Consider the following 10,086-nt stretch of genomic DNA (forward strand, 5'->3'; position numbering starts at 1 on the left):
CGAAGGAGAGGGATTTAGGAGGATCATATGTGGGTCAGCACATCCTTGTTCAGCTCACAGGGAGACAGGGCTGTATCTGGAACTAGGATATTAAGGGCAAGCAGCAGAACAGCTTTTTCTGCTTGTGCTGTTCTGTGCAAAGGTTTTTGTGTGTATGAAACGGGCACCTTATTCCTACAGCAGAGCATCCATGAGTGCTTTTGATGGCCATCCTTGTGCTGAGTGTCTGCGTTACAGACTCCACGAGTGGTTGTCTTCTCGGAGTCTGAAAATCAGGTTTCAGTGCTGGGAAGTTGCTGGTTTTGACTTCTGGGAGCGTTGCTGCAGGCTGCTGTGTGAGATGACAGCCACACATCCAAAGTTCCCTGTAAAATGCTTGGAAATGCTGCTTTTCCTCATGTGCGACGCAGTGGAGGGGGTTTACCAGCCCCTCCTGCTTTACTCAAGCTAAAGTACTCATTTAGTTGAGAGAATAAATTACTTGGACCCTGCAAACTTCCTCCCTGCCCGGTGCTTTCTGTATCTGTAGCAGCTCTTCCTCTTCCTGTCGCATCCCTGTGAGGTGCAGCCGTGCTTTCCCGAGCTTTCTGATCCGTGGTAGTTGGAGGGATGGTGCTTATTGAGCCAATCCTGCCTCCTTAACTGCTGCTTTTCTGTTTTGATGCCTCAGCACTTGGACCGGGCCTGCATGGAGCCCAGCACAGTGTATCTCGTCAGTGCTCATCTCCATCCAGTCTCTGATGACTGAGAACCCTTATCACAACGAGCCCGGCTTTGAGCAGGTGAGAGCGGGGGGCGGCTCAGCCCTGGTTCTGCAGCTCTTGGTTCTCTTCCCTCCACACCTTGCTTGGGGTGGCAGATCCCGGCCTGGGAATGGGGACGAAAATAGGTTATGTTGCTTGGCTCTTTTCCAGCTTGCTCTGCCTCTAGTCAGAGCTTGAGGGGGAGTTGGAAGCCAGCTCTGAACCAGAGGCTGCTTAGCTCTCCGATGTGTAAGGTAACTGAAGAACATGAGGCACTCGAGAAGTTGCCGGGGAGATGGGATGGCTTTTCCTTTCTCTGCTACATGGCTCCTGAAATGGCTTCCATGGCACATGCAGGAACCACAGTGCTCAGGTCTTCATGGTCTCCAAGCCTCTGGAGACATGTCAGATCTTGCCAGCTTTTCACTTGCGGTATAAATGAGCTCAGCACACACAGAGCAGACAAACCCAGGGTGGGTTCGTGCACCAGTGGGATTCATCAGGCCCAGGAGGGAGACATGAAGAGCCATTGCAGTTGTGTGGACTCACTGGCCCAAATTCTCTTTCCAGGAGAGACACCCCGGGGACAGCAAGAACTATAACGAGTGCATTCGGCACGAGACCATCCGCGTAGCAGTGTGTGACATGCTGGAAGGAAAGTGTCCCTGTCCTGAGCCACTACGGTATGGAAAAGAGGCAGGGAGGGAAAGTGGGTGTGGGGAAGCAGGATAAACCTCTCCAGCTGCTATTCCTGAGATCCTGAGAGTTGCTTCTGGGAAGAGCAAGTCTATAACTCTGCCCTGTCCAGCAAAGAGTCGTTTTGGTTGCCCTGAAGTGGGTGGCTGCATCTGCGTGGTGCCCAGGAGCTTGCACTGACAAAGGCTGTGTTAGTGAATACAATGGCTGCATCCTCAGACTTGGGTTGGGGAATAAATGGGCCTTGTCTGATGGAGGTGGGGGGGAAAAGAACCTCTTGGAGGGAGGGGAGCGCAGCTGCTGTGGGAGCACGTGCAGCAGCTCTTCAGCTGCAGTGCTGCTGTGGTTCACTGCACTCTGCTCCTGCCTCGCTGTACCCTGGTGGTGGCCTGGGACACCCTGTCTGGGTGTCCATGGTGACTGCAGGAACTGGAGTTCAGTGGGATGGTGTGGCCCTGGATGATGTGGCTGTTGTAACGTTGTCATTTGTGCTGATGGTTTGCTCTCTTCTTGCATTCAGGGGTGTAATGGAGAAATCCTTCATGGAATACTACGACTTCTATGAAGGGGTGTGTAAAGAGAGACTTTATCTCCAAGGACAGACAATGCAGGTGAGTGGCAGATGATTTTCTTGTTGATAACACGCTGCCTTAGATAAGGGTGTGTCCATGGAGACAAACAACAACGTGTAGCACCTGGAGTACATGGATCTTCCCTATGCAATGTCTGCTCCAACTCTGAACCAATCATGAGTCTGAGACCCGAGACGTTCCTGTGGGTAAAGCACTGCTCTGCCCAGGTTCAGAGCACCCATGCAGTGTTTTCAAGGCTGGGTGCTGGACCTGAGCCACTCCCCAAGCAGGCAGATACTTCTTTCAGCAGTGGAACCTGTACGTACAGTTTGCTTTCCGGTGGATTTGCTGTTAAGCAGGGAGGGCACGTGCAGGTTATCCAATGCTGGTGGCTACTGAACTCCTCTGCAGTCCTTTCCTCCTGGGTAACTGGTAGTTTCTCTTCTTCTGAGGTTTCTTTGCTCAGGCAGCAGATAGGAGCATCTCTCTGACACTTCTTGCTCTGTCAGGTACGGTTGAAAGTGGCTGAGTCAAAAGCTACTAGGGGAGGAAAGGGGTGGAGGAACAGTGACAGCACAGCAGACACATCTAGACAGGTTGAATACAGGAGCTTGTTGCTGCAGGAAAGTAGACTTTAAAGACTAGATTGCCAAGCTATTTGCATGTGAACAGCCGTGTCTCCCTCCCTCATCCACCACCTCTTGTCTGACTCATTGAGAAATTCCACTTCTAAGAAAAGATGGAGGTGGTTGATTTAATATCTTGTGTCTCTGAGCCCTTTTTTCCTGTCGGTGCCATCAGTGGCTGTGTAATTCAGAAATTGAAAGCACTCCCAGAGCAGGAGAGTTCATGTCTGGAGCGAGAAACTTCCATGAGGAAGGTCTGTGCCTGATTCAAGCTGCATGGGCTACTGAACTGAAAGCCATGCGGTGAAGTTCGGTGACATTAGAGGCTTGTCAGGTGTGGCCCACTCTTGTTTCCTCCTCACGGAGCTGGGGCCCACTTGCTTTCTCCAGGGTTTGTGAAGATCATGGTGTCGTGCTCGGTTCCAGGGTTGGTTGGTTGCACTTGTTAATAGTAGTGCAGGAAACAGGAGCACAACGTGCTGGAGGGATGGTGTTGGTGTCATACCAGGCTCGGTATCAGTTGAGTGCTTGCCAGATGTGCTCTCTTGGTAACTCTGGAGCCAGATGTTGGCTTGTACCAAAGATCCCCATCAGATAGGACAGTGTAAACTCCACCTTATAGCCCTGGCAATGTGTCTTCGACCTGGAAAGGGGATAAAAGCAGCAAATGTTAAATGATCTCCAAAGACTCTGCCTCTGGCTTGGCCTCGTCTCGGCAGGGACCTTGGTTTTAAAGTGAGGACAGTGGTGCTTCCATCTGGACGAGGTCTGTAGCACTAAAATGAAGTGGGGCCAAATCTTTGGCCTCTGGAGTTCAGAGACTTTCATCTGTTACTTTTTCTCTGCCTCTCTGGAGTAGTCCTGAGACCAAGTCTCTGAAGCAGTTCACTTCCTCAGGGCTGGCAGTGGAAATCCAGCCCGTGTCTGCCTGGCCTTTCACCTGGTGTGGAGGTTCGCAAGGTTTCCCAAAAGAGACTCCCAACAGAAACTAACAGAGGCTTCAACCTCTGCCACCAGAGTGGGAAGTTAAGGGGCCTCTCCCTCCTAAGTTAAGATTTAACCTTGAAGTCTTTGACCATTTGTTGCCCAGTTACTACGCAGCTTTCTTCTTTCTGCCTCTTGCAGGAAGGATCCTGGGCTGTGTTAACAGGCTTATCTGTGGTTTTCTTGCAGGACCCTTTTGGTGAGAAACGAGGCCACTTTGACTATCAGTCCCTATTAGTGCGTTTGCAAGGAATTCGGCAGAAGGTGCACGAGAAACACCAGCAGGAGAATACAGAAATAGACTCTGAGAGCAGCTCCTCCGAGACAGAGACAGACACTCAAGGCTGCTCTAAAGCTTAGAGCTGCGGTAACGGTGGAGAGGCCAACCCATGGGGATGTTCTGTCTTCACACTCGAGAGTACCCCTGACAGACTTGACAACCAAACCAAGGCCAGAGTGGAGAAAACTGGGATATCTTCAGGCTCCTTTCACTGCTCTGGTGGAGAACGCTCAATGAGAAGACTTCATGCTAGACAAAGCCCAGCTTGTGACAGGCTACTCGTAAAGGTACTTACTACGCTAGGAAGCCAGAGCATGTGGCATCAGGTTATTTTTTGGAAACACCTACACTGGTTGTTTAATTATTATTATTATTATTATTTTTCTCTCCATTTGATTAAAGAATGAGATCTAGACTGCAAATCCTCTTTACAGCTTTTCTGTTCCTAGACAGTGAGCCCTTCCCTGGGGCCGTGCTGAACGTGGAGCTGTAGCTGTGGGAGTGCTTTGATGGTGTGACAGGGCCCACGCGCCGTGTTGTGCAGGTTGGGAGCCTCTCTGCTCTGTGGAGCCCAGCTACCTGATGTCTTTCTTCTAGATACTGTTTTAGACAGACCAAAGATAAAGAGCAGTGGTGGAATCTGGGCTCCTTTCTGAAAGCTTTACTCGAGCCCTGGGTGGCTCCATCCACCGAGACTTCAGGCGCAAAGGGGCGGATGAAAAGTGGAAACTGCAGGAATCCATATATCGAGTGCAGCTGTGTTCATCCTGGTGTTTTGGGGAAGGGAGGGTGAGGAAATCGTTGCTCAGAGATGGGAGGAGCACTTAAGAAGTCCAGTTTGTGTATTGTTTTCTTAAGGTGTTGATTGGGATTTAGCATTCTAAGGATACTTCATGCTGGCTGCTCTGAGCGGAGCTGTTCTGTTTCCTTCACTGAAGTACTCTGCTTCCCACCTCTAGTCAGTGGCACGGTTTCTTCTCCTCCCTCCTTCCTCCTGCCACCACTTCCCTGCTGCTCCCTTGATCCGTGTTAGAATAAGGGGAATTGTAGCCAAGGAAGCCACTGTTCCTGGGTGGACTTTGTCAGAGGTGTGTACGCCTTGTTACCAACAAATCCCTTTGCCAAACCCGGCCGAGCACAAGCCAGCCGAGCGTGCGAAGCTGAACACTTCAGTGTATTTAACCATTTTAAACAGCAGCTTTTTACTGTGAGCAAAGGCCACTCTCTTGGAGAGGTGTCTGCTGGCTGCAAGTGCCATTACATCAAAGATGTATTCCTTGCGTGGAGGTAAAATACCTGTTTCTCCAGGTGCCCGAGCCTGGTGACGATTGATGGGAGCAGTTGAGTATTTTGTTGATAAAGAGCTCAATCTACTTGGTTTTTGTTGTTAATGATGATTTTGATGGGAGCTTTGATAGAAAGCTAAGCACAAAGTTGCACATTGTCCTCTCCCACTTTCCTTAAACACCTTCCCACCAGCTGGGCCCTGTTTCAGGCTCTTGATGGTGGTGGGAGAACTTCCAGTGGTCATCTTTGGTCTAAAAGAAGTGCAGAAAGAGGGGCCCAAAAGACCTCCTGTTGTGTTCTGTACAGAAAGGCAATGCCCATGTGTCACTGAATTCTTCTCAGTCTCTGCTTTCTAGAACTCTTGCAGAACTCAGAAGCCTGCACGCTGCTGCTTCCGCAGCTCTGAGAGGTGGAAACATTCCTGAATCCTTCAGGTGCCGCTTAACAACTTGGGAACCTTTAGTTCCCTTTAGCAAGCAAACTCCCCTGGGTCTGTCATTGGCTTGATTTACACCGAAACCCTTGTGTTCCCTTGAGGGAAAGCTGAACTTACACAGGACTCACTCAACCCATACACCAGATGAGAGTACCTAAAGCGGTGTACCCCCTGAAATGAGGTCCCAGGGAGGCAGCGGGGGCTCCTGAGAGCTGTGTGCTACTTCACTGCCTCTCTAATCCCATTGTAAATGTCACGTTGTTTTTCACCATTCAGTAGCATTGTGGGTAGAGCTGTGGCTCTGCTGCCTTCCCAAGGCAGAGCTGGTTCTGACATCTGTTTGTGATGCATGTGGCGTTACCATCCACCCATACAACGAGACAAGAAAATGCCTTATCGTGGACACTATTCACATAACTAGCATGTGGCTGTAAAAGAGAAGTATTAGTTTTATAGCTCTAATGTTGTCTGTCCTACCATTTCTGAATGTTTCCATTTCAAAGTGACAATCCTCAAATGACTGCTTTAGGCAGAGATGTTTTAGCAACAGATTTTTAGACCTAATTGAGTTGAAAATATATGCACAAGAGTCACTCTAAGATACCTGTTTATATACTATTGTACATAAGATCTTCTTTTTTCTTTTTTTTTGGTGCAATAAAGTTTGTTTTGGCAGAATCTAGACTGTGCTATTCCTTAGTGGGAACAACAACTCCCTTTACAGAGCAGAGAGGACTAAGAGCAGCTTCTCAGCGTCACCGCTGGCTCCCAAGATTCTTTAGCCAGAGTCCCACTTGTGTTCTCCCAGACTGCAGTTGCCAGTAGCAGCTTAGATAAGCTTCCTCTTGCTGTGGGAATCAGTTGTCTGGAATGGTAAGTGGCATTTCCCCCCCCCAGCAGAGGAGGAAACGCAGAGGTAAGCACGTGTGAATTTGTCTTAGGAAACTTTTCAAGCTAGACACTTTACAAAGCCTTTATTTCAAGTCCGTTGTCCCTGTGTTGCAGGTGATATGCAAATAACCTCACAAGAAGAACCAAACACAGGCACAGAACACGTAGCAGTCAAGGTATTGCCTCCTTGGCTTCCTCTGGAGTGATTTCCTGAGAGTACAGCTCTGTAAAGAGAGCAGGCAGCCAGTACTGAGGTTCTCCTGCTGCCTGCGTATCCAGCCAGGCCATTCCTTCCTTCAGCAAGTGTTCCTATGCAGAGAGAGCAGAAACTGAGAGAGAAACTCAACTAAATGGCTTGACAACCCATTCTCAATGGAGGCCTGACCCCACATTTATTTCTAGGGTAAAGGAGGGCGTAGAATTTGGGCTACAGTAAGTTTTACTCAGCTCGATCAGGAGAAATACAGTTCAGACACGCGGCCATGTCCACTGTGCGTATTCACGGAGGACCTGAGCTAATGAGCCAAAGTTTAATGGAGATGAGTGAAGCCACAGGAGCATCTGCAGCTTCTGAGGTTCTGCTTTCCTCAGGGTATGTTTATGCAGTGTGTAGTCAGCTTTGGACCCCCTGTGCATGCCATGGTAACAGCCCAGGCAAGTGTCTGCTGTGGGAGCAGTCCCTCCACGCTGTCACTGAGCTCCACAGTGCACGAGACCTTCATACGTACCAGCACTTGCTTTGCACGTTCCATCTCCCACTTGAGACTGGTTCTGATCTCACTGACTGTTACGTAGCCCTTTTTCTGAAATGAGAGGGGAAAACCATGTGCTCATAGTGAAGACAAGTCTGTAGTTAGAAGAGTGGGGGCTGTTTTGCCTACAGGCCTGCTCTACAGTTCCCTGGCATGGAAGCACTAAGGTTCTATCAAGGAGGTTGTATTTTAAAGTCTCCTGGCTCAGTACCTCTGCCAGCTGCAAGACGACAGTGTGATCCATGTTCAGTTCAGCTGGCACCGACTGGACCAGATACGTGCCACCAACAGGGATAATCCCAAAGCCATTCCCCAAGACCTTCAGTTTCTTGATTGCACGAAGGAGATCGTCCCTGAGAAGCAGAGGTCAGTGCAAGGCTTTAAAGCAAAAGCCTCTCTCAAATACACACTACATTCTGTAAGTGAGGAAGACTTGATGTGCAGAAGCTCTGAGCATTAAGAGCTCCTTGGAACTTGCTGCAGTTTCAGGTAATTTGGATAAAGCCAGTTAGAATTAAGTTGGTGTATCTGTGCCCCCCTTCCGAAGGGCAGACTCACATTAGAGACACACTTGTAGCACCTGAGCTGCAAGTGCTACACTTCAGCCCCAGTTAGCGACCATGCTGAGCTGTGTCCTGCCTGCTCCCGTAGTGATGGGTATCAGTCCCTTCCCTACAGCCTGGGAGGCCACTCAGCTTCAGCAGACTGGCAGCAAGAGAGCTGGATCTGCAGGGAACCGATTGTCCCCAGCTCAAGACAAGGGTCCTTTGTGCCTCAGGGCTGCCAGGGGAAGCAAGCTGCTGCTTTCTGAACTGGGTAAGTCATTAACAGTGGGTCACGTGTAAGTGGCTCCATTGGTAGGAGTCAAATTTGGACTCCAATTAACAGCAGCACCTTCAAGTGCTGCTGAAATCAGTCACCCCCTTCTTATCCCAAATGCCACCCGATCCCCTGCAACACAGACACTCACTGGCTGACATCCTGAGCAAACTTCCCCCTTCCCTTCAGCACTTGCTGATGAAGTTCTTCCAGTGTTATCAGACCTAGGAGCCAAGAGAAAGGGAGAGGAAAGTGTTAGTGCACAGCAGCAAGATCACTCCAGCAAGAGCAGTCAAGGGTCCTTTGTGTGCTTGCCACTGGCTCACCCCTGCTTTCCATTTTACATGGGGCTGTTCATTGTTCCCAGTATCAAGTGCTGGGTGAGATAAGCCTTGAGTCACTTCTGGTCCCAGAACTAACATGCAGCAGTCAGCTGTTGCCTCCTGCCACTGATGTATCAGACTCACGTCTCAGCTGGCTTTGCTGCAGCCCATTCCTGGTCTCCAATTGCCCTTTTGGAGTGAAGAACCTCTACTATCTTTTAATTAGGCACTTATCAGTGGTGTTCCAACTCTTGTGGACACTGCTGTGATCCTTCTGAGACAATCTCACTGCCAGGCTCAAAGCAGTAACTTAGAGCTTCGTACTCCTTCGAGACTGTCATTAACCCCTGCTTCTTACCCAAAATACTGTGAGTTGTGGTTTTGGTACCTAAACAGAGCAGAGCTGGTTGATCTCTGTAGGAATCCATCAAGCTGGCTGCTTCCCAGTGCTGTAGCTGTCACAAGGCTTTTGGGGGACAACAGAAACAAAACTGGGCATCTCAGTATGTCCTCGAAACCAGACACGAGTGGGATCCTCACCTCCGTTCCTGTGTTTCAGAGCCAAGCAAACTTCAATGATCTGCACACCCAGTTCGTAGTAGAAGTCTCCAACTCCCAGCATCTCTGACCAGAATCCTTTACCAGCTGTGAGGAAAGGAGAAAACCATCCTTCCTTAGTGGTGGGAAGCAGGCTGCTCACAAACCTCGCTGTCAGGACTCAGATCTATTAATGAAGAGCCTCTGTTTTGGTCACCTCCACATGTTTTCCCCCACCCCTTTAAGTAAATAGCACCCAAAGGTGCATCCCACCAAATCACAAGCCCCAGGCATCAGAACACCATCAGCTTTCCTCAAGGACAGCTTCCACCAGCTTCACTGTGAGCTCTTTACAGCATGAGAACAAGGAGACACGTCCTCAAGTGTTAACCCTGGTGCCTGTTCCTCACATGCCAAAGGATCCACTCCGATTGTTGCACACATATCCTGGAACTGGACCCGGAACTCTGGGTTTTTACGGATCTCCTGCTTGTGTTTGCTAGCAAACTCTTCTAGGTTGGTCTTAAACATGTCCAGCTGCTTCGACATCTGAAAGAGAATCGCAGAGAGGTGTTTCTGTCTTAACACTCATTTAATGCCACCATTACCCCCACCAGGCACTGAGGGGGACCTCAAGGTCTCTGATGTGCTGCCTGCCCGGTGCTGCTGGCCCCAGTGGCCTCGGAGGAAGGAAACAGGATAAAAATCAGCCCCCCCCACAGGGACACTTTTAACACGGAACACAAACCAATGCCAGAGCACAGCGGAGGTAAGCCCAGGCAAAGGGCTGTGCTGCACCAAGGGGCTGGCTCAGAAGAGGGGCAGAAAGAGCTCTACAGAAATGAGACGCTGCCGAAGCCTCAAGAAGGGAGGCCGAGGGAGGCTTGCAGCAAACAGCCCCGCTCCCTGAAGGGAAGGCGGCCTAACAGGTACCATCACCACTCATGCTGCTCGCAGGTAATACTCGGCATGCCAAAGCAGAGGGGGAATGAAGCTCCCGCTGCCAGGACAAGGGGATCTCCCACCTGGGCCAGCTGGTCTTCGGCCAGGACCGTCCCTCGCTCCTTGTACTTTGCCTGCAGGAGGAAAAGGGGATGATGGAGCCAGCGCTGACGGAACACACGGACCAGAACCAAACCC

The 10,086-nt window shown here is 50.1% G+C and overlaps 2 protein-coding genes across 2 annotated transcripts in view; one reads left to right on the plus strand and one right to left on the minus strand.

Moving 5' to 3' along the window:
• Positions 1 to 4,320, plus strand: part of UBE2Z (ubiquitin-conjugating enzyme E2Z) — a 7,080-nt gene extending 2,760 nt beyond the window's left edge. The window contains exons 3-6 of the mRNA XM_010019284.1: positions 671 to 782; positions 1,314 to 1,426; positions 1,960 to 2,050; positions 3,811 to 4,320. Of these exons, the coding sequence (XP_010017586.1) occupies positions 671 to 782; positions 1,314 to 1,426; positions 1,960 to 2,050; positions 3,811 to 3,981 (487 nt within the window). The 3' untranslated portion in view covers positions 3,982 to 4,320. The remainder of the gene's footprint in view (positions 1 to 670; positions 783 to 1,313; positions 1,427 to 1,959; positions 2,051 to 3,810) is intronic.
• A 2,266-nt stretch (positions 4,321 to 6,586) lies between these two features.
• On the minus strand, positions 6,587 to 10,019 carry SNF8 (SNF8, ESCRT-II complex subunit). The gene is made up of 7 exons (XM_010019285.1): positions 9,972 to 10,019; positions 9,357 to 9,495; positions 8,950 to 9,054; positions 8,238 to 8,310; positions 7,479 to 7,620; positions 7,244 to 7,318; positions 6,587 to 6,824 (listed from the first exon to the last, which is right to left on the minus strand). Exons 2-7 carry the CDS (start codon positions 9,493 to 9,495, stop codon positions 6,687 to 6,689), a joined length of 672 nt encoding a protein of 223 aa, XP_010017587.1. The 5' UTR covers positions 9,972 to 10,019; the 3' UTR covers positions 6,587 to 6,686.
• Between the last annotated feature and the right edge of the window lie 67 nt (positions 10,020 to 10,086).

The sequence above is a fragment of the Nestor notabilis genome, unplaced genomic scaffold, assembly GCF_000696875.1.
Source record: "Nestor notabilis isolate BGI_N333 unplaced genomic scaffold, ASM69687v1 scaffold32677, whole genome shotgun sequence".
Classification (NCBI taxonomy): Eukaryota; Metazoa; Chordata; class Aves; order Psittaciformes; family Psittacidae; genus Nestor; species Nestor notabilis.